The 27,054-nt window shown below is 47.4% G+C and overlaps 1 protein-coding gene across 2 annotated transcripts in view; it reads left to right on the top strand.

The window, feature by feature from the left end:
• Positions 1 to 10,820: 10,820 nt before the first annotated feature.
• The window catches only part of COL6A2 (collagen type VI alpha 2 chain), a 31,116-nt gene continuing 14,882 nt past the window's right edge, over positions 10,821 to 27,054 (top strand). For both annotated transcript variants that reach the window (XM_086319973.1, XM_086320062.1), the window contains exons 1-5: positions 10,821 to 10,898; positions 24,475 to 24,614; positions 24,786 to 25,384; positions 25,584 to 25,604; positions 26,319 to 26,384. In XM_086319973.1, the coding sequence (XP_086176099.1) occupies positions 24,476 to 24,614; positions 24,786 to 25,384; positions 25,584 to 25,604; positions 26,319 to 26,384 (825 nt within the window). In that variant the 5' untranslated portion in view covers positions 10,821 to 10,898; position 24,475. The remainder of the gene's footprint in view (positions 10,899 to 24,474; positions 24,615 to 24,785; positions 25,385 to 25,583; positions 25,605 to 26,318; positions 26,385 to 27,054) is intronic.

Here is a 27,054-nt window from a genome sequence, read left to right as displayed (position 1 = left end):
TGGTCATAACTTTCCTTCCAAGGAGTAAGCGTCTTTTAATTTCATGGCTGCAATCACCATCTGCAGTGATTTCGGAGCCCAGAAAAATAGTCAGCCACTGTTTCTACTGTTTCCCCATCTATTTGCCATGAAGTGATGGGACCAGATGCCATGATCTTAGTTTTCTGAATGTTGAGCTTTAAGCCACCTTTTTCACTCTCCTCTTTCACTTTCATCAAGAGGCTCTTTAGTTCTTCTTCACTTTTTGCCATAACCAAAATTACTCCTCAGCTAAGATCATATTTAATATGAAAACAGAAGGCTGTCTCTAAACTCGGAAATGCAGTCAGAGTGCCCCCTCTCACTGCTGCTACGGGACATTGGCTGGGGGGTTTCACTAGTGCACAAAGGTGAGAGAGGGAAACAAGAGAAACCTAGATCGGAAAGAAGTAAGACTGTCTATTCACAGACAACCACAGACTGGTTCCAAATAGGAAAAGGAGTACATCAAGGCTGTATATTGTCACCCTGCTTATTTAACTTATATGCAGAGTACATCATGAGAAATGCTGGGCTGGAAGAAGCCCAAGCTGGAATCAAGATTGCTGGGAGAAATATCAATAACCCCAGATATGCAGATGACACCACCCTTATGGCAGAAAGTGAAGAGGAACTGAAAAGCCTCTTGATGAAAGTGAAAGAGGAGAGTGAAAAAGTTAGCTTAAAGCTCAACATTCAGAAAACTAAGATCATGGCATCTGGTCCCATCACTTCATGGCAAATAGATGAGGCAATAGTATAAACAGTGTCAGACTTTATTTTTCTGGGCTCCAAAATCACTGCAGATGGTGATTGCAGCCATGAAATTAAAAGATGCTTACTCCTTGGAAGGAAAGTTATGACCAACCTAGATAGCACATTCAAAAGCAGAGACATTACTTTGCCAACAAAGGTCCATCTAGTCAAGGCTATGGTTTTTCCAGTAGTCGTGTATGTACATGAGAGTTGGACTGTGAAGAAAGCTGAGCGCCGAAGAATTGATGCTTTTGAACTGTGGTGCTGGAGAAGACTCTTGAGAGTCCCTTGGACGGCAAGGAGATCCAGCCAGTCCATCCTAAAGGAGCTCCGTCCTGGGTGTTCATTGGAAGGAATGATGCTAAAGCTGAAACTCCAGTACTTTGGCCACCTTATACAAAGAGTTGACTCATTGGAAAAGACTCTGATGCTGGGAGGGATTGGGGGCAGGAGGAGAAGGGGACAACAGAGGATGAGATGGCTGGATGGCATCACCGACTCGATGGACGAGAGTCTGAGTGAACTCCAGGAGTTGATGATGGACAGGGAGGCCTGGCGTGCTGTGATTCATGGGGTCGCAAAGAGTCAGACACGACTGAGCGACTGAACTGAACTGAACTGACTATGTACTTAGAAAATTCTATGAAATCTACCAAAAAAAAAAAAACCTGCAAGAACTAATGAGTGAATTTAGCAAGGCACAGGATCTATATACAAAAGTAAATTGTAAGGCAGGACTTAGGGAATGATGGAGTGAGCACCTCTGTGAATTCACACCTTCATACAAGCAATGAAGTAGCTGACAAAAGTAGCTAAATTAACTTTTTCTGAGCTCTGGAGATTAGCCAAAGGATTATAACAATCTGAAGAGCTTATTCAAGAAAAACTACTGTACTTTGGTAAGAATAAACTACTGAAACATGCTGTGAAATGAATGAACCTCAAAAACATTGTGCCGAATGACAGAAGCCAGACACAAGTGTCCACGTGTTATATGTTCCATTGTTTGTTCGTTTGCACTGCGAAGCGTATGGGATCTAGTTCCCTGACCAGGGATCGAACCTGTTCCCACTGAATTGGGAGCACAGAGTCTTAATCACTGGACCACCAGGGAAATCCCTATATGATTCCTTTTATATGAAACACTCAGAAAAGGCAAATCCATACAGATGAGTAGACTAGCAGTTTCCTGGGGCTGAGGTGGGAAAGGGTTGACTGTAAATGAGCCTGAGGGCTCTTGTTCGAATGATGAAAAAGTTCGAAAACTGATTTGTGTTGATTATTACACCACTTGGCAAATTTATTGAAAATCATTGAATTGCACACCATTGAATAGGATGAATTTAGTTATGTAAAATACACCTCAGTTAATCTGTTTTTTGTTTAAGCTACACATAGTCTTTGCTATTATCTCAGTTCAACAGCTAGAATGCTGGACCTTCAAAAGAACAGCAGCCTTGGTAAATATGCCACACTCTCAACTGGGTCACTTAGAAAGTTATGTTCTAAAAGTAAGGAAGAAGTGGTGATAATATACCATTCTTCACAAAGGCATAAACCTAGATTTGAATTACATCAGTTCCTGATTAGAAAAAGGTAATCTGTCCCTAAACTAACTTCCCACTAAAATAAAATTAAATCCTATAAAAAGGAAGATAATATTAAGAAGAATCTCTACAATCTTTCACAAATAACGTCCAGCATTTAATAAAAAATCACCAGGTTAGTCAAGAGACAAGACTATATGGGGAAATAAAAAACAGATCCACAAGTGGGTCTGGTTTCAGAGTTATCATATGTTAACTTTAAATGTGATTAATATCTCATATTATTAATATTGAGATATTATTATTTTTTCCCATAAAATGAAAGATGAGATAGCCAACTGAGTAAGAGAACTGTAATCTAGAAATTGAAGATAAAATGGAAATTCCAAAAATTAAAAAAACAATGACTAATAGTAAGAACTCAATGGATGGGATTAACAATGATGAGACACAGTGGAAGAGAAGATAAAATAATTGGAAAGTTGAAAATGATCAATAGGAAATGGTCAAGACTGAAGGACAAATGAGAAATGGAAAATACAGAAAAGAGCATAAGAGATAAATGCAAATGATGAAAATATCTAACATACGTGAAACTCAAGGCCCAGATGGAGAAAAAAGACAGAATAGGGCAGAGGCAGTATGTGAAGAGATAACAGCCAAGAATTTTCTAAAACTGATAACAGGCATATACTACAAGTCCAAACAAGGAATCCACATATGCCAACCAGGATAAATGCAAAGACCAGCACTCCTACGTATGTCACAGGAAAACAGCTATAAACCCAAGACAGAACATCGTAGAAGCAACCAGAGAAGAAAGGCACAGTATCTTCAAAGGAACCACAGAAGGACGGACTTCCCACAAGTCTGGAAGCCTGAGGTCGATGCCTATCTTCTCTGTCATCTAGCTGAGAGGGAATTCTGCCTAGGAAACAGCCTTCAAAACTGAAGGCTAAATAAAACGTTGCAGAGACGAGTGAGAGCTGACAAGATGTATTACCACCAGACGTACACTAAACTAAATATTAAGAGAACGACGATGGGCAGTGTCTGAAGCGTCCCCTGTGGAACCTGGCAGTGATTCTCTCCCGTCAGGCATTGCAGGGTGGGCTGAGAGGAAGGTCTGTTTGCTCTTCTCTGTCCTGTTGCACCTTTTGAATTTTGCACAATGAACAGGTGTTATCTGCTCCAAAATAAATAAATAATGTTATAAACATTCAGTGTCAAACGTTAGTCAAAATTTTTTAATTACTAAAATCGAAAAGGCCGTGGAAATGAAACACGACTGATAAGGGCACTCCTGCACACGGGCACACTCCCATCACACATTCCATGTGCCTCGTGGAGGGACGGAGGCCTCGCAGGAGAAAAGTCCCAGCCCCTCAGGCCCCCTGCCCTCTCTCTCCCTCCAGTCTGAGGGTGAGTGAGGAACACGTCGTTAGCACTCCAACATGAGCGCACCCATCATGAGTGTCGTTCATCTTCACTCACATGGCAAGGCCTTTGAGAACAGAGGCTGTAACTTTCTAAGATACAAGCCCCTGAAATGGTCAGCACTTGCCTGGGGAGAGAGCATGACGGGGCCAAACGGGATGGAGGCCACATGGGAGAGGGCCTCAGTTGTGGTGGGAGCATTGACCAACCACCGTCACAGAACCTCTGTACCTCTTCCCACACCTTCATTCTTGAGTCATAGTAGTCCTGCGTCTTGCTTTGACCAAAAACATGTGGCAAAGTGATGCAGTTCTTCTGAAATGTGGTGTTGGAGAAGACTCTTGAGAGTCCCTTGGACTCTTGAGTCAAGGAGACTCAACCAGTCCATCCTAAAGGAGATCAGTCCTGGGTGTTCATTGGAAGGACTGATGTTGAAGCTGAAACTCCAGTACTTTGGCCACCTGCTGCGAAGAGCTGACTCATTTGAAAAGACCCTGATGCTGGGAAAGATTGAGGGCAGGAGGAGAAGGGGACGACAGAGGATGAGGATGGTTGGATGGCATCATCGACTCGATGGACATGGGTTTGGGTGGACTCCAGGAGTTGGTGATGGACAGGGAGGCCTGGTGTGCTGTGGTTCATGGGGTTGCAAAGAGTCGGACACGACTGAGCGACTGAACTGAACAGATGCAGTGTGATTTCTGAGCCCAGGTCTCAAGAATCTCTGCAGCTTCTGGTCTCATTCTGTTGCAACCCTGCCATCACATCAACAGGTCTGAGTTTCTAGAGAGGCCACAGCACGGAAAGTCATGACCCTGGCCAACAGACAACTCCGCAGGACTTCTAAGTGATCCCATCCTGGATCCAAAGGCGGTGGTACTGGTGGTGGGGGTGATGGTGGTAGTGAAGGTCGTGGTGGTGATGGGGTGGTGGTAAAGGTGGTAGTGAAGGTGTTGGCTGGTAGTCATAGCAGGAGTGACGGTGGGGGGTGATGGTGGTCACAGTAGTGGTGTGACCCCTCTGGACCTCCTGCTGCTGCTGCCACCAAGTCACTTCAGTTGTGTCCCACTCTGTGCGACCCCATAAACGGCAGCCCACCAGGCTCCCCCGTCCCTGGGATTCTCCAGGCGAGAACACTGGAATGGGTTGCCATTTCCTTCTCCAATGCATGAAAGTGAAAAGTGAAAGTCAAGTCGTTCAGTCGAGTCCGACTCTTGGAGACCCCATGGACTGCAGCCTACCAGGCTCCTCCGCCCATGGGATTTTCCAGGCAAGAGTACTGGAGTGGGGTGCCATCGCCTTCTCCTCTGGACCTCCTAAGTCATCGTAAAAAGACTAAACTTTATTTCACATGGTTTTTGTATAATTTTTTGTGTCCCAGTTCTTTGAAAATCTGTGATGCCTTTGGAATTACTTATTCCTTCGAGAATACCATGAAACTTGTGGGTCCTCTTTCCTGGAAAATGTGCATGGGACAGTTTTGCTCAGACTTTGGGGGTCTGGTGACCTGGCCCTTAAGGCAGACCCACAGTGAGAATCCCTGTGGTGTGGCTGCCTGGCCATCCCATACCCCAACCATCCAGGCCAGCCCTGGCATCCCAGAGTGGCCTTCCCGAACCAGCAGAAGTTGAGTTGCATGACATTCTGGGCCCTTTCAGTTGAGGACAGTACGGCTGGTCAGGAGGAGGCATAAACATTTTGAGGCATTTTGTAAACTAATTCCACGTAGTTTACAAGTACCCAGAGGTGGTGGAGGGGAAAAACCACCGCTGCTGGGGAGATTAGATGTTCAAGACCTAGAACCTTCTTCCCCCAACCACCCTCCCTGTGAGCACCAGTCTCTTGACTTCGAGGCTCTCACAACACAGGATCCATTAGTCAGATGTGTGAAGGGAGCACTCAGGATGCTATCGTCAGCCTGGCTTCACTTCCTAAGACATGACCAGACATGCAGGAGAGGTAAAGACCCCTCAGGAGCATCACGTGGCTGGGTCGAGTCCACCGGGCACTCACAGCACCTTTCCACTCACCCGCCAGCACAAGTCCCCTGACCCTCCTGCCACCCTGTGCCCTGGCCCCTCGAGGGCCCCTCACCGGGGCTCACCGTTGTTCTGGCTCCCCCCAGAAAGGTGGATGGTGGTCCATGCTGAGCTGTCACAGCGCCCAGGGGTTGTCATCAATACAAGCACCCCACCGCCCAGCCCCGCTAAGATGGTCCAGACTAGTGAGTGGCTTTGGCTTAAAACCATGAAAGCTGAGGCTCTCCCGCTGACTTGGGATCCGAGCTGACACACTGCCTCTCAGCATCACTGCTGATGGCAGGTCTTGTTTCTGCGTGTCTCCCTGGAGAGTGGGAGTTAACTCTGTCAGCCCTGAGAGTGAGCAAAGGAAAATGTGAGTCCTCACTCATCTTCTGCACGCATTTCTGAGGATGTGAGAGCCCCGCCCGCCACCCAGAATGGTCCCACCAGAGGCCCTGAACATGAGAAAGCCGCAGAGGGCTTGTCCATACGGAAGCACTTAAGGCCTCCCTGGGCCTGAGAACGTGTGGGCAGAGGAGGAAATGGCCAGCAGGGCCCGCAGCCAAGCACGGCTCCCTCCCCCACTGAGAGCACACATGTGTCTCCTGGAGTCACTCGTCCCAGTCCTCGGAGTGTCTGAGCTGCTGAGGCCTGGGACCAGGCTGTCCACACCCTTCGTGCTGCTTGTCTCCACACCCTTCCCCACAGATTAGAGTGGCCCTGGCACCTGGCTTCCTCCTGGAAACTCTCGGGACTGAGAGCCCCCAGCCTCTGACTGAGCCAGGCCCTTCACGGATGCTGCCTGGACCAGGGGCCATCCTTGAGTGCCCCCTTCTGCACCTCAGAATCCTGAGGGAACAGTGGTGCAGGAGCAAGGGGACAGCATGACTGGAGCTCCCCGGGGGGAGCAACCCCCACCCCCACCCACTGTCAGCCTGCAAATGGGACTAACGAGTGGGGAGCAGACATTGCCCAGCTGCAATTCTAGGATGTCAGGATGGCCCCCTCCCACATCCCAGCTCTGACAAGGGGAGGCTCCTTGGGCTCAAGGATCAGAGAGGCTGAATAAAGCCAAAGCAGGAGGTCCTCCCAGCGGGTGTCTGGTTTCACTGCTGTGGTCTGAGATCTGTAACACACCTTGCAGAATCCCCCACCCCCACAGCCAAGGTGGGCTGGACGCAGCGGGCAACCCTAAGGGTCTCAGTCCCATGAATCTCCACGGAATATCCAGGCCCTGCAATGCCTGCACTTCTGAGGTTCAGGGATTCACTGATTCAGCAGCCATTCCCCATGCTGAAGCCGGGCACTGCCCTGCAGGCGGAGGGCTCAGGAGACCACCCTCAACTCCAAGGCTGAGGTTCTCTTTCCAGGAAGGTTATGTCCACTCTCAGACCTGTTTCCTTGGCAGCGAGGGCAGGAGGGTATGGACAACAGGTGTCAGAAGCTGCACAGAGGTACTGCCTGGCGGGGAGCTCCCCCTCTAGAAGAAGGAAGCCGTTGAGTGACTGATGATGTCATCACTGCCTGGACAGGCAAACAGAGCAGCAAGCACAGCTGGCCTTGCACTGATGGCTCCCTCCACAGAGGAAGCGGGGGACGCAGTGTCCCAGGAGGCTGCAAGTGCCTGGCACCCCTGATGGCGGGCCCCCCAGGGCAGAGAGCTGCAAGACTGAGCTGCTCCCCATGCTCGGGAGTCAGGAAGCATTTCTCTAAAGGTGAGTTTCGTCCACAGACACACAACCTCACTCCAGAGCCCAGGGCTTGCCCACAGCCCAAGGGGCACCTGCCCACTGACACCTCCAATACCACAGGCCCAAGTGCAGGGCCAATGGCCCAGGCCTGCTGCACAGACATTCCTGCTCCCTGACGCCCTCAATTTCTGCTTTATTGACTATGCCAAAGCCTTTGACTGTGTGGATCACAATAAATTGTGGAAAATTCTGAAAGAGATGGAAATACCAGACCACCTGACCTGTCTCTTGAGAAACCTGTATGCAGGTCAGGAAGCAATAGTTAGAACAGGACATGGAACAACAGACTGGTTCCAAAGAGGAAAAGAAGTACATCAAGGCTGCATATTGTCAACCTGCTTATTTAACTTCTATGCAGAGTACATCATGAGAAACGCTGGGCTGGAAGAAGCACAAGCTGGAATCAAGACTGCTAGGAGAAATATCAATAACCTCAGATATGGAGATGACACCACCCTTATGGCAGAAAGTGAAGAACTAAACAGCCTCTTGATGAAAGTGAAAGAGGAGAGTGAAAAAGTTGGCTTAAATCTCAACATTCAGAAAACAAAGATCATGGCATCTGGTCCCATTACTTCATGGCAAATAGATGGGGAAACAGTGGAAACAGTGGCTGACTTTATTTTGGGGGGCTCCAAAATCACTGCAGATGGTGATTGCAGCCATGAATTTAAAAGACGCTTGCTCCTTGGAAGAAAACTTATGACCAACCTAGACAGCATATTAAAAAGCAGAGACATTACTTTGTCAACAAAGGTCCATCTAGTCAAAGCTACGGTTTTTCCAGCAGTCATGTATAGATGTGAGAGTTGGACTATAAAGAAAGCTGAGCACTGAAGAATTGATGCTTTTGAACTGTGGTGTTGGAGAAGACTCTTGAGAGTCCCTTGGACCGCAAGGAGATCCAACTAGTGCATCCTAAAGGAGATCAGTCCTGGGTGTTCATTGGAAGGACTGATGTTGAAGCTGAAATGCAAATACTTTGGCCACCTGATGCAAAGAGCTGACTCATTTGAAAAGACCCTGATGCTGGGAAAGATTGAGGGCAGGAGGAGAAGGGGACGACAGAGGATGAGATGGTTGGATGGCATCACTGACTCAATGGACATGGGTTTGGGTAGACTCCGGGAGTTGGTGATGGACAGGGAGGCCCGGTGTGCTGCGGTTCATGGGGTCACAAAGAGTTGGACACGACAGAGCAACTGAAGTGAATTGAACTGACGCCCTCAAAGCTGCCCTCGCTCTGAGTTACCCAACACATGGGGTCAAGTGATACGCCTAAGAGTGGAAGATGCTGCTTCCAGAACCCAAGTGGCCTGTCAGGCCCGTGCTTATGCCTTGGAAGGGGACACAAGGCACAGCAACTTGTCCTTCACTTTGGGGACATCTGGGCATGCCCTGGCAACCAGCCCCTACAAGTGGCATGAAGGGAAGCTCCCTGTATTTCACAGGGCTCCTCTCCCACCTCCAGGGCACACATGTCTTAAGGCCCCCTGCCCACTAGCCTCCTGGCCCATCCTGACCAGTGTGAGATGACCTCAGTGTGAGGGGCCTGTCCTGTCCTGGGGGGATGTCCAACATCAGGACAGAGGGGAGAGTTGGCACCGCCCTGAGGCCAAACCGTAAATGAGCACTGTTGTGCCCCCACATGACTGCAAACTGTTTCTGAGCCTCTTTTGGTAATTGGGATGGAAAAGAACGTGATCACTGACCAACGGCCTCACTAACCCATGACAAGGGTGTTGCACCTGGCACAGCCTGGGGCCTGTCTGTTCCTCCCTCCGCCTTCTACCAGGGAGGCTTCAGCGCTTCCTTCCTGCTAACCATGGGCCAGCATTTTCTCCAGGCCTCTGTGAGTCATCCCAGAATTGAGTCTGTCCTGTGACCTGAAGACTGCTGGGAGATTAAATCCTGCATTCCAAGACGGTACCTCGGAGTCCAGCTTTCCTGCTTCTCTAATCTTCTGTCCTGGCTTCTGGGTAGTATACGCGTGTGAAGTTGCTTCAGTCGTGTCCAACTCTTTGCGACTCTGTGGACTATGGCCCACCAGGCTCCACTGTCTAAGGAATTCTCCAGGCAAGAATACTGGAATGGGTTGCCATCTCCTTCTCCCGCCCAGGGATCGACCTGTGTCTCGCATCTCCCGCATTAGCAGGCGAGTTCTTTCACCCCTAGCGTCACCTGGGAAGCCCTTCTGGGTCAAGGACCCACAAATCCAGCCCAGGACTACAGTCAGCACCTGTGGGCTCCCTCGCCACTCCTGACACTTGGCCTCTTTCCTTCTGACCAGGCCTGCATGTCCCCATCCAGGTTCAGTGTCTCAGCGTCACTCCGCCTGGGCCTGACAGTCACAGACCAGCAATGGCCAAGCAGACACCTTCCACGGCCTGGCCCGCTTCAAGGGTGCTGGTGAGGCGCCCTGTCCCTGAGCCAGGGACCTCGCCCCCAGTCCCTTCTGCATCCCTCCTCCAGAAGGAGCACTGGTCCTAGGGAGTGGCAACCCCCACCACAGCCCTACCTGGGACCTCTTCTGACTCTGCTCAGGCAGGGACATCACAGAAATCCCAGGGCCCAGTCCCAAGAGCAGCTCCGGGGTTCTCACAGGGTAACGGTCTGCCAGTCCCTTAGGCCCTCCTCTCCACCCAGAGAGCCTGAGGCTCCCGCTATCCTGGCCATCCTTGCCCCTCCTGGCTGGCCCTTCACCTCTGGGTGGCGGAGACCCCAACGCAAGACACACATTGTGATCCATGGGTCACAGAGCTGCGTGTCCCTGAGCGAGGAACGAGACCCCAGCCTGCCGGTTCTGAGCAAGGGGGACTTGGGAAGGAGACGCCTGGCGGGAGGACTCTGCAGCCTCCCAGGGCCATTCCTCCGAGGGCCGAGTGAGTGGTGAGTAAGGTGCCCCAGGCCCGGTAGTAGACACTCCAGGTCGCCAGGAAATGGGGGAGTGCGCAGCAAGCAGGGAGGTGGGCAGGTGTCCAGTCGGAGCAGCATCCAAGAACAGGGAGGGGTCCTGACTTAGCAGGGACCGCAGAGGGGCCTCTCTTCCGCACCCTTGCCCCCTGGGGTCCCTTCCCGCCCCACCCGCACCCCTGTCCCCTCGGGTCGCCTCCCGGCCCCGCCCTGCCGCCATCCACGTGGCCGCAGCGCCGCCCGGTGGCCGCCGTCTGGCCGCGGAGGGGCGGGGCCGCGGAGCAGTTGCCCGGGGCGCCGGGCGGTGGACGGGACGAGGCGGGGCGGGGGCGGGGTCTGGCGGCGGCCCTTCCCGCCGCCCCTCCCTCTGCCCACTCGGCGCCGTCTTGCGCGGTCAGGACCCGGAGCCTCTTCGCTCCGGACGAGTCCGACGAGGGCGCCCGAAGCACGGTCAGGTAAGGCCACTGGCAGCTCAGTGCCGCGCAGCGGGGACGCGGGAAGTTGGGTCTTGCCCGGTGGGGTCCACCCCCGCCGCGGTGCTCCCACTTGCACTGCCGGCCTCGCTTGGAGCCCCCGGGTACGCTCCTGGGGCGCCTCGCGCGGGGACCCATCCGGCTGCCCCCTTCTCTCCTGGGCAGAGCCGGGTCCCCTTTCGGGGCGCCGTGCTGGGGCTCCGGGCGCCTGCCATCTACGCCCGGTCCCCCATCTGCATCCTGACCCCTGGCCGTTCCTGGAGGGTTCGGTCCTGTGTCTCGTGCCTGGGGACATCTCTAGAGTTTGAGGAGCCCAACTCACTCCCATGGGATGACTCCCCCCCAACACGAAACTGGGCACGGAGTGTCCAGGGTTGCTGGCCCCCCTCCTCGGCTCAGCTGAGAGGGAGCGGTTGTCCCTCCTCCCCAGAAAGACTCGTCCCTAGAATGAGGTCCGAGGGGCCAGCTTCCCTGCAGTGGGCCTCAGGGGAGGAGGGGTCCCTGACATTCCGATGGAGAGCAGGGGAAGGGGAGTCACACTCACACCCCGCCTACCCAGGAGCCAGCAGGAGCCCAGCCTGCCCCATTCCTCTGAGGCTGGAGGTGTCCACTGAGCATCTGCCCCCGACCCGAGAGTCTGCTGAGGGAGACTGAGGGGAGCGCGGGGGGCAGGGCGGGTGCTGACTATGCTGGGCGGCTCCCCTTATGGGCCGGCCCCACACCCGCCCGGATCCTCAGGATCCACCCCAGCAGAGCCAGGGACAGGGCCCAGCACCCTCTGGGGTGGTGAGGGGAGGTCTGCCGCTGGGAATAACTGCTGATACCAGTAAGGACGACTGAAAACAGCAGGATGCCACCCCTGTGTGCCTGCCATCCTGCCCAGGGCCCCCAAACATCCTCCCCTGCACCTAGGAAGGAAGCTGACAGCTCCCACACCCCTAGGCCACCCAGCTGTCCCCAAGGAAAGGCTCTTCACTTGCAGATTGACACCCAAAAAGAAGGAGGCTTGAGGTCCACACATTTCCCTGGGTTTAGTTTCCAGTAAAGGAGCTCTGGCCTGGAGGCCCTCATAGCAGGGTTTATTCCCTGCCTGCCTCTGTCTGCCTCACCAGGGCCAGGAGGCCTGATGGGTATTTGGGGCTCCCAGGAAGGAGGGAAGTGGTCTGCTTCCTCCTGTCGCTTGGAGGCAGGAGGTGGGGTGGGAAGAGGGCCTGGGCCCTGGGGCATAGGTGACTGGAGGGGCTAGATGTAAGGGGCAGAGATGTGTCCATTCGGCCAGACGTGGGTCTCAATGGACCTCTGAAATACTCTGGCCACTGCAAAGCTGCCACCCTGGGCTGATGAAAGTGACCTGGGGGCAGGGCTGTGAAGACCGCAGCAGGTTGGGGGCAGTTGTTGGGCCTGTCCAAGGTGGAAGCTACAGGCAAGGCAACATACAAGAGACCAGGCTCCAGCCGCTGGGTCACCTGGTCAGGCAGGGCACATCCACACCCGGTGGACTCTGCATCGCCAGCCAGCACGGGTGGCTCTGTTGTGCAGTGGACCTGCCTGAGGTCCCTCAGGTCAGTCGAGCTCCCTGGAATGGGCCAGTGCCTGGGAGAAGGAGCAGGACCCAGGGGTCTTCCCAGGCCTCAGCAGAGGGTGTGGGCTGAGCCTGCCCTCCTCTCCATTGCCATTTTCTCATCTGTAGGACAGGGTCTCCAGGTACAGAGTGGAGGGAGACCGTGTTTGCTGCCATGAATGCTTTATGATACCTGGAAAACTTGGCTCTCATGATTATTTTAAGAAAAACCCAAATAGTTTGATTCTTTTATTTTAAACCCCACCGCACGTTCCACTGGATTGATCCCTCCTGTGACTCCTTTCAAGCATTTGTGCAGAGCCGGGGGACCCTGGTGTGGGGTACATCTGCAGAGAAGCAGGACTCATGGGGTTCTGCTCACTGAACAGGACCTGGAGGCCAGCCCCTACCCTGAGTACTCGTTGGGGTTGGGCCAGATCACACAGCAACAGTGCAGTTAATGCAAATGGAATTGTTTTCTTAATTTACCTTTTGTGTTGTTCATTGTTGGTGTATAGAAATGCAGATGATTTTTGTGTTGACTTTGTATCCTGCTACTTAAATTAATTCATCTATGTAACAGTTTCTTTCTGTGGACTCTTTTGTACATGGAAGATCATATCATCTGTGAACAGAGATAATTTTACGTCTATCTTTTATTTCTTTTTCTTGCCTAATTATTCTGGCTAGGACTTCCAATACTATGTTGAATAGAAGTGGTTAAAATGGGCATCTTGTTTTGTTCCTGACCTTAGAAAAACTTCTAGTTTCTCACGATTGAGTTTGATATTCACTGTGGGATTTTCATAAATGGCTTTTATTATGCTGAGATAGTTTCCATCTAGTCCTACTTTGTTGAGTTTTTGAATCATGAAAGGATATTGAATTTGATCAAAAGATTTTTCTGCATCAGTTGAGATGATCATGTGGGTTTTTCCTTCATTCTATTAATGTGGTGTGTTACGTTAATTGATTTTCATATGTTGAACCATCTTTGCATTCAGGAATAAATCCCACTTGATCGTGATGTCTAACCCTTTTTCCATCCTGTTGAATTCTGTTTCCTAATATTTTGTTGAGGATTTTAGGCTGTAGTTTTCTTTTCTTGTAGTGTCTATCTGGTTTTGGTATCAGGGGTAATATTGTTCAGTTGCTAAGTTGCTAAGTCCAACTCTTTGTGACCCCTTGGACTGCAGCACACCAGGCTTCCTTGTCCTTCGCTGTCTTGCAGAGTTTGCTCAAATTCATATTCTATGAGTCAATGATGCCATCTGTAATGCTGACTTCATAGAATGAGTTTGGAGGGATTCCCTCTTCTTCAATTTTTTTGGATAGGTTTGAGAAATATTGATATTAGTTCCACTTTAAATGCTTCATCAGTTCAGTTCAATTCAGTTGCTCAGTCGTGTCCAGTTCTTTGCAACCCCATGAATCGCAGCACACCAGGCCTCCCTGTCTAACACCAACTCCTGGAGTTTACCCAAACTCATGTTGAAGTCGATGATGCCATCCAGCCATCTCATCCTCTGTCATCCCCTTCTCCTCCTGCCCCCAATCCCTCCCAGCATCAGGGTCTTTTCCAATGAGTCAACTCTTTGCACGAGGTGGCCAAAGTATTGGAGTTTCAGCTTCGAAATCAGTCCCACCAATGAACACCCAGGACTGATCTCCTTCAGAATGGACTGGTTGGATCTCCTTGCAGTCCAAGGGACTCTCAAGAGCCTTCTCCAACACCACAGTTCAAAAGCATTAATTCTTCAGTGCCCAGCTTTCTTCACAGTCCAACTCCACATCCATACAAGACCACTGGAAAAACCATAGCCTTAACTAGATGGACCTTTGTTGGCAAAGTAATGTCTCTGCTTTTGAATATACTATCTAGGTTGGTCATAACTTTCCTTCCAAGGAGTAAGCGTCTTTTAATTTCATGGCTGCAATAAAGCCATCAGGTCCAGGGCTTTTCTTTGTCACATTTTCAATTACTGATTCAAATTCCTTACTAATAATACTCAGATTTTTCTTCATGATTTTCTCTTTATAGGTTTTGTGTTTCTAGGAATTTGTCCATTTCATCTAGGTTATCTAATTTGTTGATGTGCAACTGATTATAGTACCCTCATAATTCTTATTTCTGTAGAATAAGTAGTAATTTCTCACTTTCATTTATGATTTTAGTGATTTGAGTATTCTCTCTTTTTTTCTTAGTCCATCTATCTAAAGGTTTGTCAGTGTTGTTGAACTTTTTGAAGAATCAACTTTTGGTTTCATTGATTTTTTTCTACTGTTTATCTATTATCCATTTCATTTATCTCTGCTCTAATGTTTATTATTTCACTCCTTCTGCTAGATGTATGCTTAGTTTGTTTTTTTTTTTCCTAGTTCCTTAAATTGTAAAGTTAGGTTATTGATTTGAGATCTTTCTTGTTTTATGTAAACACTTACAGCTGTAAATTCTCTCCTTCATACTGCTTTTACTGTGTTTCATGTATTTAGTATGTCTTGTTTTCATTTTTATCAGTCTGTGAGTATTTTCTAATTTCCCTAGTGATTATTCTTTAATCTTTTGGTTGTTTAAGAGTGAGTTGTTTAATTCCCACAATTCTGTGAATTTTCTAGTTTTCCTTCTGTTACTGACTTCTAAAGTCATCCCATTGTAATCAGAGAAGATACTTTTCATGATATTTTCTTTTTAAATCTTTTGAGGCTTCCATTGTTGTTACACTTTTCCCTGTCATTACAAGCCTTACCCTCTCTGGTTGAGTTGACTTTCAGGGGATTTAAAAGACTGCCACCTCCCCCACCCTTTTATTTTTCTTTTTTTCTCATTTTGGAAGTCAGACATTGAAGACTATAACATTGGAAAGCAATTGCATATACAGGGGAAATTAGACAGGCACTGCACATATCTAGGGGAAAGTACAGCCTCAGGAAGGATATAAGAAGACCTTACCATTACTCTTCAGGGCTTCCCAAGTCCAAAGTGGTCAAGAACCTGCCTGCCAATGCAGGAGACATAAGAGATGCAGGTTCGATCCCTGAGTCAAGAAGATCCCCTGGAGAAGGAAATGTCAACCCACTCCAGTATTCTTTCCTGGAGAATTCCATGGGCAGAGTAGCCTGGCAAGCTACAGTCCATGGGGTCACAAAGAGTCAGACACAACTGAAGTGACTTAGCACGTACACATGCACCTTTACTGTTCAGGCTGATCCTTGGCACAGAGACAGCCTACAACATAAATAAAACAAAAACAATCAAAAATAGCAAACTCTAGGGAAGGAGAAGAATCTGATTTCCAGAGTTACATATTAGATTCAAATGTCTAGTTTTTAACAAGAATCAAAAGGCAAGTAAATGAACAGGAAAATATGGCCTATTCAATGGAAAAAATGTAAACCAACCAAAACCATCCTTGAGAAAGACCTGATGGTGGATCTACTAGACAAAGACATTAACACAACTATCTTAAAGATGCTCAAGGAGCTAAAGGAAGATGTGAAGAAAGTAAAAAATAATGTATTAATAAAATAGAAATATCGATAAATAGAAAACCTGGTAGAATCAAAAAAGATTTAATAGAGCAGAAGAGCACAATGATTTTACTTATTAGAGGGCTTCAAATGCCAATCTGAGCAAAGAAAGGATCAGTGACATTGAAGATAAGACAATGGAAATTATGAGTCTGAGGAGCATAAAGAAAAAAAGATTAAAGAAAAGTGAACAGAACCTAAAGGACCTGCATACAGTTTTAGGAGTCACAGAAGGCGAAGAGAGAGAAAGGGGCAGATGAAACATGTGAAGAAACTTCCCAAATTTGATGAATGACATGAATATAAACATCTAAGACAAATAAGATGAACTTAAAGAGACTCACATGTTACACAGTATAATCAAACTGTCAAAAGACAAAAACAAAAAGAAAAATTTTATATCAGCAAGAAAGAAGTGGCTCATCAGATCCAAAGGAACTTCAATAATGTTACCAGAAGATGTCTCATCAGAAACTCTGGAAACCAGAGGCAGTGGGTTAATATATTCAAAATGCTAAAAGAAAAAAAAATCTGTCACCCAAAAATTCTATATCCAGCAAAACTGTCCCCCAAAATTGAGGGCAAACTTAAAAACTTCACAGATAAACAAAAGCTGAAGAAGTTCATCACCAGATCCTCCCTATAAGAAATGCTCAAGAGAGTCCTGCAGGTGAAATGAGAGGACAATAGACAGTGGCTTGAAGTCATATGAAGAAACAAAGATCTCAGTAAAGCTAAACACATGAGCAATTTTATAAAGCTATTATTATAACAATGGCATATAACTCACTTATTTTCTACATGATTTGAGAGACTAATACATGTTTAAAAAAAATTAAAAAAAAACAATAATTAATCTAATGTATACCCCGGAGTGGAATTGCTGGGTCATATGGTAGCTCCATCTTTAGTTTTTTTGAGAAGCCTCCATACTGTTTTCCACAGTGGATGCACCAACTGATTACACGGTGGAATCCACCAATTCCCTTCAAAAGTGCGTGAGGGTCTCCTTTTCTTCACATCCTCATCAACAGTTGTTATTTGTATTCTCTCTGATGATAACCATTCTGACATGTGTGAGCTGATGTCTTATTGTGACTTTGATTAGCAATTCCCTGATGATTAGCAGTATTGAGAATCTTTTCCTGTACCTGTTGGCCATCTGCCTTTCCTCTTTGGAAAAATATTCAGTTTTCCTGCCCATTTTTTAACTAGGTATGAGCTGTTTATATATGTTGGATAGTAACCCCTTATTTGGAGAAGGAAATGGCAACCCACTCCAGTATTTTTGCCTGGGAAATCCCATGGACAGAGGATCCTGGCAGGCTACAGTTCATGGGGTCGCAAAGAGCTGGACACAACTGAGTAACTAACACATACACACACAACCCATTATTGGTTGTATCATTTGCAAATACCTTTTCTCATTATGCAGGTTGTCTTTTTGTCAATGGTTTCCTCTGCTGTGCAAAAGCTTTTAAGTGTAATTAGATTTCATTTGTTTAATTCTGGTTTTATTTCCTTTGTTTTTGGAGATAGAGCAGAAAAAAAAAATTGTGCTGTAATTTATGTCAGAGTGTTCTGCCCTTGTTTCCCTTGGGAGTTTTATGGTATCCAGTCTTACATTTAGATCTTCAATCCATTTGGAGTTTATTTTTGTATATAGTGTTAGACAACGTTCTAATTTCCTCCTTTACATTTAGCTGTCCAGTTTTCTCAGCACCAATTATTGAAGAGACTGTCTTTTCTTTATGGTATATTCTTGCCTCCTTCGTCATAGATTAATGACCGTAAGTGCATGGGTTTATGCCCTGGGCTCTCCGTTCTTTCCTGTTGATCTGTGTCTGTTTTTGTGCCGGTACTATATGGTTTTGATTACTGTAGTTTTGTGGTGTAGTCTGAAATTGCACACATGATTCCTTCAGCTCTGTTCTTCTTGAAACTTGTATTATTGTAACTTCAGTTTGTAACTCCACATTTTGTTTTCTACATAATTTAAGGGACCAATGCATTACAAATAATATTTGCTTGTGTTTTTGGAGCAGTTTTTTGTGTGTATGTTGTCAAACTTAAACTGGCTTCCCAGGTGGCACAGTGGTAAAGAATCTGCCTGATAATGCAGGAGACACAAGAGACACAAGTTCTATCCCTAGGTGGGAAAGATCCCCTGGAGTAGGAAATGGCAACCCCCTCCGATATTCTTGCCTGGAAAATTCCATGGATGGAGCAACCTTGGGGGGCTACCAGTCTATGGGGTCGCAAAGAGTCGGACATGACTGGGCAGGCAGCACAAAGTTAAACTGGCATAAATTCCAATTATATTGTTATAATTTTATAATGTTAAGTTAATCCCTTGGTAACCATAAAGAAAGTACCTAAAAACTCAAAAAGAAATGAGGAAGGGATGTAAATGTTTTACTACAACAATCAGCTACACAGAAAGGAAGAAAGTAATGCAGAAAATGAGGAACAAAAAACTATAAGGTACATAGAAAACAAATAGCAAAACTACAGAAGTAATTCTCTCCTTATCAATAGTTATTTGAATTTTAAATGGATTATACTGTCCAAGCAAAACACAGATACTGGCTGAATGGACTTTAAAAAACACCATACAGCTAAATACTGTCTATAGAAGATTCACTTTAGATCCAAAGACACAAATAGGTTGATAATGAAAGGATGGAAAATGCTATTCCATGCAAATAGGAACCGAATGAGAGCAGGGGCAGCTATACCAACACCAGGTAAAGTGAACTTTAAATCAAAAAGAGTTGTAAGAGACAAAGAAGGATATTATATATTAATAAAAAGTTTACAACAGAAAATAACATATTATAGTTGTAAATATATACACAATAACAGGCTATCAAAATGTTTAAACCTTAAAAATGCTAAATCTTGATCAAGCATTGGGAAGATGGTTGCCTGGCTCTTGGTCCACTCTGCCCATGTCGCTTTGTTGTAATAAAGGTGATATGTGAGAGCCCACTTATCACGACTGTGGACTCAAAACCATGCTGCCTGGATTTGGAGCTCCGCTACTAGCTGAGCACCTCGGACAAGGTACCTATCTTGGTCTCAGTTTCCTCATCTGCGAAATGGAGGTTATATTGGCACTAATATCCAAGGGCTGTTGTAAAGGTTAAAAGTCTGCAGTGTACCATCTGGTGCAGAGTAATCATAGGCATTTCATGCCACTTCATCTTTTCTATTTTCTTCAAAGGCTTTTTAGTCCATGCTCTACACACAGTTATTTGCTCCTCCTGGATTTTATTTGGGTGCCCTGCATGAGGTAGGATTACTTTCAGTCATATTGTGAGCCCTTTTCCCAGCCTTCTTTCACTGCTCTGAAAACAGCCATCTCATCTTTTCAGTTCTCATCTGGTTTTATGCCGCTGCTGTGTGGTCTTCTGGCCATTTCCAACACCAAAACAATAAATACTTCATTACTGTGATTGTATTCCATTATTATACTTGATAGCATAAATTTTATCAACCTTCATTTTTTATTTTTCTCACCTACTCTTATTTATTCCTTCAGATGAACCTAGAATTTATTTTGTCAACAAATAATGGCAAAAAAGAAAATTTATTGGAAATTTTAGTCAAAATTACATTCAATTATAGATTTGGTTAGAAATAACTGATATTCTGAAATAACTGATATTCTTAAGTATTGTGTCTCTCATCTAAAAACAAGGTTTTTCTCTCCAACTGTGTTCTTTGGAAATTTTTTGAGTTTTTTCCATAAGTCATGCACATCCTTAGGTTCTTGTTAAGTTTATTCCTTGGATTTATTTTGGTTTTCTTGCTAGTGTAAACAGTATTTTTTCCATTACCTTTTCTAATTGGTCGTTCCTGATAGAAGAAAACCTGTAGATTTTTATGTATTTTTCTTATAACTGCCTCAGTGAAACCCGTTTCTCTCTCCCCTAAACTTTGTTCAGTTTATCTTATTGAGTTTTCTAGGTAGATAGTACCATCTTTAATAAGGAGTTCCCATCTCATCCTTTACAAGATTTATACTTGTTTCTTTTTACTGTCTTATTGCATTGGCTTCCAACACAACAGTGAGTAATAGAGTGAGATCAACACTCTTTGTCTTTTTTAATTTTTGTACTCTAATGGTCATTCTTCAAGGGCAGGAGTTTCAAATCCAGAGTCAGTTCCATAGACGGGTCCACTGAAGTAATAAGGAATCTGATTTCTGTATATGAGTAATCTGTGTATTTGTGTCAGGTAAAATTGTCCACATTCTTAAAGGAGTCTGTGACCCATGAAGACAAAAACATCTATTTTAGCTTTGTGTAAAATTTGATTGCTGTTGTTCAGTTGCTAACTTGGGTCTGACTCTTTGTAACCCACTGGAATGTAGCACACCAGGCTTCCCTGCCCTTCGCTGTCTCCCAGAGTTTGCTCAAACTCATGTCCATTGAGTCGGTGATGCCATCCAACCATCTCATCTTCTGTTGTCTCCTTCTCCTCCTGCCTTCAGTCTTTCCCAGCATCAGGGTCTTTTCCAGTGAGTCATCTCTTTGCATCAGGTGGCCAAAGTACTGGAGCTTCAGCATCAGTCCTTCCAATGAATATTCAGGGTTGATTTCCTTTAGGATTGACTGGTTTGATCTCCTTGCAGTCCCAGGCACTGTCAAGAATCTTCTCCAGCACCACAATTCAAAAGCATCAATTCTTTGTCATTCAGCTTTCTTTATGGTCCAACTCTCACATCTGTACATGACTTCTAGAGAAACCATATCTTTGACTAGATGGACCTTTGTCAGCAAAGTGATGTCTCTACTTTTTAATACATTGTTAAGGTTTGTCATAACTTTTCTTGATTTGAAATTTATATCCTTTATGGTGTTAATCCAACTCCTAAATCTCTTAGGAGGTTTTGCCTTGTCTGATTTTTTTTTAATCATAAATGGATGTTTGGTGGCTTTAATAGAGCTGTTACATACATACCTTATTTTAATGTACTTCACATTATTGAACCTTGCAGATATTTTGGTTTTTACAAATCAGCAGCTTGTGGTAACCCTGCATTGAGCAAGTTTATCAGAGCCATTTCTTCAACTCTATTTGCTCACTTTCTGTCTCTGTCACATTTGGGGAGTTCTTGAAATATTTCAGACTTTTTCATTATTACCTTGTTATGGTGATCTGTGATCAGCAGTCTTTAATATTACTAACACAACTCTCTGAAGGCTCAGATGATGATTAGCATTTTTTAGCAATAAAATATTTTTAATTAAGCTATGTATATTATTTTTTAAGACATACACCATTTCACACAATAGATTACATTATAGTGTGAACATAACTTTTCTATGTACTAGAAAACCAAAAAAAATCCATAAACTCCCTTTATTATATTTGCTCTATTATGGTGGTCTGGAATCAAATCCACAGTACCTCCCTATTGTTTGCAGAAACTCCTTGCAGAATATTTTTTAGGAATTGTGTAGGTGGCATAGATCTGAGCCCATTTACATCTGAGGTGCTTATCCATTTTTTACTCTTTGTTTGTTTTTAATTGAAGTATAGTTGATTCACAATATTGTGTTAATTTCTGCTGTACAGCAAAATGATCCAGATATACAGGTATATGCTTTCTTTTTTATGTTCTTTTCCATTATGGTTTATCTGAGGATATCGAATATATTTCCTTATGCTATATAGCAGGTCCTTCTTTTTTATCCTTTCTAAATGTTAGTTTGCACGTACTTACCCCAGAGTCCCTGTCCATACTCTCTCCCCCTTGGCAACCACACGTCTGCTCTCTATGTCTGTGAGACTGTTCTGTTTGGTAGATAAGTTCATTTATGCCATATTTTAGATTTCACACGTGCTATCATATCACTTATGTCATATGGTATTTATCTTTCTCTGAATTACTTCACTTAGTTTGATTATCTCTAGTTACATTCACGTTGCTGCAGATGACATTATTTCATTCTTTTTCTGGCTGAGTAGCATTCCATCGTGTGTATTAACTATGCACCACCTCTTCTTTATCCACTCCTCTGTCAGTGGCCATGTAGCTTGTTTCCATGTCCTGGCTATTGTAAGTAGTGCCACTATGGACATATGGGTGTATGCATCTTTTTGAACTAGAGTTTTGTCTGGATATATGCCCAGAATTGGGATTGCTGGATCATATGGGAATTCTATTTTTAGTTTTCTGAGATGTTTATTCTTGTATATGAAAGACAAGGTAGCTGGGGAGACATCCTTGGGTCATTTCATTTTCCTGTCAAAATTCTGAATTATTATCTCATCTTCAGTCTACAATGTTGTAGAAGAAGAGTTTGATGCCTCTATTAGTGATTTATTGCTGTATAATAAAGTATTCAAAAACAGTGATTTAAAACAATGTGCTAAGTCACTTCAGTCATGTCTGACTCTTTGCAACCCTATGGACTGTAGTCTGCCAGGCTCCTCTGTCCATGGGCTTCTCCAGGCAAGAATACTGGAGTGGGTTGCCATGCTCTCCTCCAGGGGAATCTTTCTGACCCAGGACTCTAACGCACATCTTTTATGTCTCCTGCTTTGGCATGTCGGTTCTTTACCACTAGCGCCACCTGAGCATTTACTATCTCGTAATTTATTCAGGTTAGGAATTCAAGGGAGGCTTTGCTGGGTGCTTCCAGCTCAGGGTCCCTTGCAAGGTGCAGGCAGGATATTGGCTCTGCCATGGTCATCTGAAGTCTTGGCTAGGGTGGAGGCTCTGCCTCCAAGATGGCTCACTCACCACTGTCAGTTGGAGGCCTCATCGCCTCCCCTAGTGAGCTGCTGCAAAGGCTGTTGTGACAGCCTGTCTGTCCTGTCGTGACAGACAGCCTCATCCTTAGCAAGCAGTTCAAGAGAGGACCAGGCAGAAGCCACCATGCCTTTTATGTCCCACATGTGGAAGTCACACAACACACTCTGAGTTATTCTGTCAGCCACAGTGGTCAGTGATAATTTGGGGCTGAAAGGACTCCAAGGAGGGTACCTTGGAGATTGCCTCCCATAGGACAAAGTGATTTATCCCTTTGGGTATTTCTGTATTTTGTTGTTGCTTTTGTGTTTTTCCACTGGGTAGATACTTTTAGAAGTTTTCATTACATTTGAGAATAATATTTTCCACCAGTACACTTTATTATTGGAGAAGGCAATGGCACCCCACTCCAGTACTCTTGCCTGGAGAATTCCATGGATGGAGGAGCCTGGTGGGCTGCAGTCCATGGGGTCTCTGAGGGTCGGACACAACTGAGCGACTTCACTTTCACTTTTCACTTTCATGCATTGGAGAAGGAAATGGCAACCCACTCCAGTGTTCTTGCCTGGAGAATCCCAGGGACGGGGGAGCCTGGTGGGCTGCCGTCTATGGGGTCGCACAGAGTCGGACACGACTGAAGCGACTTAGCAGCAGCAGCACTTTATTATGTGGGCCTCTTTTTAATTATGTGGGCCTCTTTTTAATTATGTGTGTTAGTGCGTGGTGTGTGTGGTGTATGATGTGTGTGTGTGATATGTGTGTGTGGTGTGTGTGGTATATGTGGTGTGGAGTGTGTTGTGATATGTATAATGTGTGTGTGGTGTGTGTATGATGTGTGTGATATGATGTATGTGTGTGATGTGGGGGGGGGTATGGAGTGTGTGTGGTATGTATACTGTGTGTGTGTGGTGTATGATGTGTGTTTTTGTGGAATGTGTGTGGTGTGTATGGTGTGGAGTGTGTGTGTGATGTGTATAATGTGTGTGTGGTATGTGTGTGATGTGTGTGTGATGTCTGTGTGTGTGGTGTCTGTGTGATATGTATAATATATGTGTGCCATGTGGTGTGTATAATGTGTGTGGTGTGTGGTGTGGAGTGTGTGTGTGTGATGTGTATAACGTATGTGGTATATGTATGATGTGTAAGTGATGTGCGGTATGATGTGTGTATGGTGTGTGAGTGTATGATGTGTATGTGATGTCTGTGTGTGTGGTATGTGTGGTGTGGAGTGTTTGTGTGATGTGTATAATGTATGTGGTATAATTCAGAACCCCTGGCCTGCACCTCACCCCACCTTCTCCGTCAACACAATCGAGTGTTGCCCCCAGCCCTCTGTAAACTAGATTCCTCTGGGCGGGGAGTTCCCTTCCTCTGGACACTTCTCTCTGGGCACATCCATCACCTCCTGCAGGAAACCCTCCTGGATTTCCTGATGCTCCCATGGGGCTTGCTTTAATCTCTACACCCAGGCTGCGCAGGGCAGGGAGGAACAGTGAACGTCCCACTCAGAATGGAGCCCAAAGCCTGCAGTCTCTGCTCCCACTGTGTTTGTGGTCCCTACCCAGGCAAAGGAACAAGGCGCACCCTGAGATGAGGTGCTTCCTGACCTCCGCGTGTCCCCCAGCATCATCTGGGGCAGGGGGCTGGGGGCTGGTGATGTGAGGGTGGGGCACGGTCTGCAGCGCCACTCTTCCCTTTTGCAGGATGTTGAGGCGCAAGGGTGCTGCCAAGATGCTCCGCAGCCCCTGCTCTGCCCTCCTGCTCTGGGGGCTCCTGGGGGCCGTCCATGCTCAGCAGCAGGAGGTCATCAGCCCTGGCCCCTCGGACAGGAATAGCTGCCCTGGTACGACTGGTGTGGGTGTGGTGGGGCGGGGCCGAGTGGGGCAGGGATGGGGCGGGGCCCAGGGTGGAGGGGCGGGGCCGGACCGAGGGCGGGGCCGGCTGCAGGGAGACCTAGCAGGCAGACCCCAGGACCACCGGCTCAGGCCCCGAGGTGACGCCTGTGCATCCCCAGAGAAGGCCGACTGCCCGGTCCACGTGTACTTCGTGCTGGACACGTCGGAGAGCATCACCATGCAGTCCCCCACTGACAGCCTGCTCTACCACATGCAGCAGTTCGTGCTGCAGTTCATCAGCCAACTGCAGGATGAGCTCTACCTGGACCAGGTGGCCCTGAGCTGGCGCTACGGCGGCCTGCACTTCTCCGATCTGGTAGAGGTGTTCAGCCCGCCGGGCAGCGACCGGGCCTCCTTCACCAAGAGCCTGCAGAGCATCAGCTCCTTCCGCCGGGGCACCTTCACCGACTGCATGCTGGCCAACATGACCCAGGAGGTCCGGCGGCATGTGGGCAAGGGCGTGGTCAACTTCGCGGTGGTCATCACCGACGGTCACGTGACCGGCAGCCCCTGCGGGGGCATCAAGCTGCAGGCAGAGCGGGCCCGCGAGGAGGGCATCCGGCTGTTCGCGGTGCCGCCCAACCTGAAGCTGAATGAGCAGGGCCTGCGGGACATTGCCAACACACCCCACGAGCTCTACCGGAACAACTACGCGACCATGCGGCCGGACTCCACTGAGATCGACCAGGACACCATCAACCGCATCATCAAGGTCATGGTGAGTGGCCGGGCTGGGGCAGGGCAGCAGGAGGCAGTATGCTCCAGGTCTACCTGCTGTGAGGTGACTGAGGGTGTGGGCCGGGGGTGAGGAGGGGTCTGATGTCTGCTCTGATATCCTGGGTCTCCACCCAGATGGGGAGCTGGTGCCACCTCCAGTTCCCCACTCACCAGGGTTTCTCTCTGTGTCTTTTCCGCAGAAACATGAAGCCTATGGAGAGGTGAGAGTGTCTCCATCCCAGCCCCATGGCTGCCAGGGCCTCTGACTCAGAAGAGATGACCACTTCTTCCCACACCCCACTCCCGGGAGTTAGGAAAATGAGAAGGGATGAGGGAGCATGACCCCTCTGCTCCCTGTGGAGCCTGAGACTGGAGCCTGATTGAGGGGCTCTTGGCCAAAACCATGCTGTTTAAGCCCAGGAGATCAGCATCAGGGTCACCTGCAATCCCTGTGGATGAGGCTCGAGGTTGAAGGTTGCCCCCGGGCTGACAGGCTCTATCCACCTAAATCAGGCCAGGAGAAGGCAGGTGGCCAGCTATGTGCCCAGTGTGGGACCCTCGTCCCTGTGCTTCCCCAGCACCATCTCACAGCCCTGGCTCCTACAAGCGTACGCTTTCCCAGGACAGCTGCTCAGAACACAGAGATTTAACATGCAAGATCAGCGGACACTGGCCAGCAGCGACTTAATCCTTCCTATTGCCAGTCGTTGCTTAACCCAGCCTTGGTTTCCCAAACTTGACTGGAGCTCTCATGTGGACCCCCGAACCTGCCCCTGGTGGGCACAGAGGCCTCCTGGACACCTCTCAAGTCTGTTCCGTCACACAGCCCCGTTTTCAGGATGGCCCAGCGTCCAGGGGGCCCAGGCTACGCCCCTCCCTCCCTCCTGGTACTTGTGACCCTGGCCTCACACACTGCCCCTTGCTTCTGATTTTAGTGCTACAAGGTCAGCTGTCTGGAGATCCCTGGGCCCCCTGGCCCCAAGGGCTACCGCGGACAGAAGGTAAGCTGCCCAGACCACCGGTGGGGTCGATGCCACAGGAAAGCCTCTGACCTCTCCCCAACTCCGTATCTTAGGGCCAGTGCGCCTTGGATGGACTCCCCACTTCTCACCCCGGAGGATCTAAAATTCAGTTTTTATCAACTTCTTTTCCTATGGCATTTTCAGAAAAGTAGGAATACTTATAAATTAAGATTTGCCCATAAAATACTCCTCTAAAGTAAACAAGCATGCCCATGTACATAAGGAAGCACGAGCTACATTACTGTTAGTAACATGATGAAAATTCATACAGGGCACCCATGCTTGTCGTTTATTAAATAAGTGGTTTTTAAGAGGTCAGGTTGGCCCTGCATTTTCATAACAGCAGAGGTGTATAAAATGAAATTCTTCCAAAATTACTACCCGAGTATAAGAAACGCCAGTGATTCATGTCAGAAAGCTGCTTCTTTCCAAATTCAGTGAGGTATCTAGGTGCTTGTCTGCCAGGCCACTGGTCACATGTTCTCGCTGCCTCCCTGGTGACTCCAGTCCTAGATCCAGGGGTGAATTTTCCACCAGAGGCAGCTTTGGCCACCCATGGCAGGGCTGTGACTCTGGTCCTTGGTGGGGAGGGGGCATCTCTGGAAGCTGCTGCGGAGATCACTGTGGTTAGTGTGGGGGCAGAAAGAAC

Source organism: Bos grunniens, chromosome 1 (assembly GCF_055505025.1).
Source record: "Bos grunniens cultivar Pamir isolate PY7600 chromosome 1, Bosgru_T2T1.0, whole genome shotgun sequence".
Classification (NCBI taxonomy): domain Eukaryota; kingdom Metazoa; phylum Chordata; class Mammalia; order Artiodactyla; family Bovidae; genus Bos; species Bos grunniens.
The sequence above is the reverse complement of the archived record's forward strand: the minus strand, read 5'-3'. Positions and strand labels throughout refer to the sequence as shown.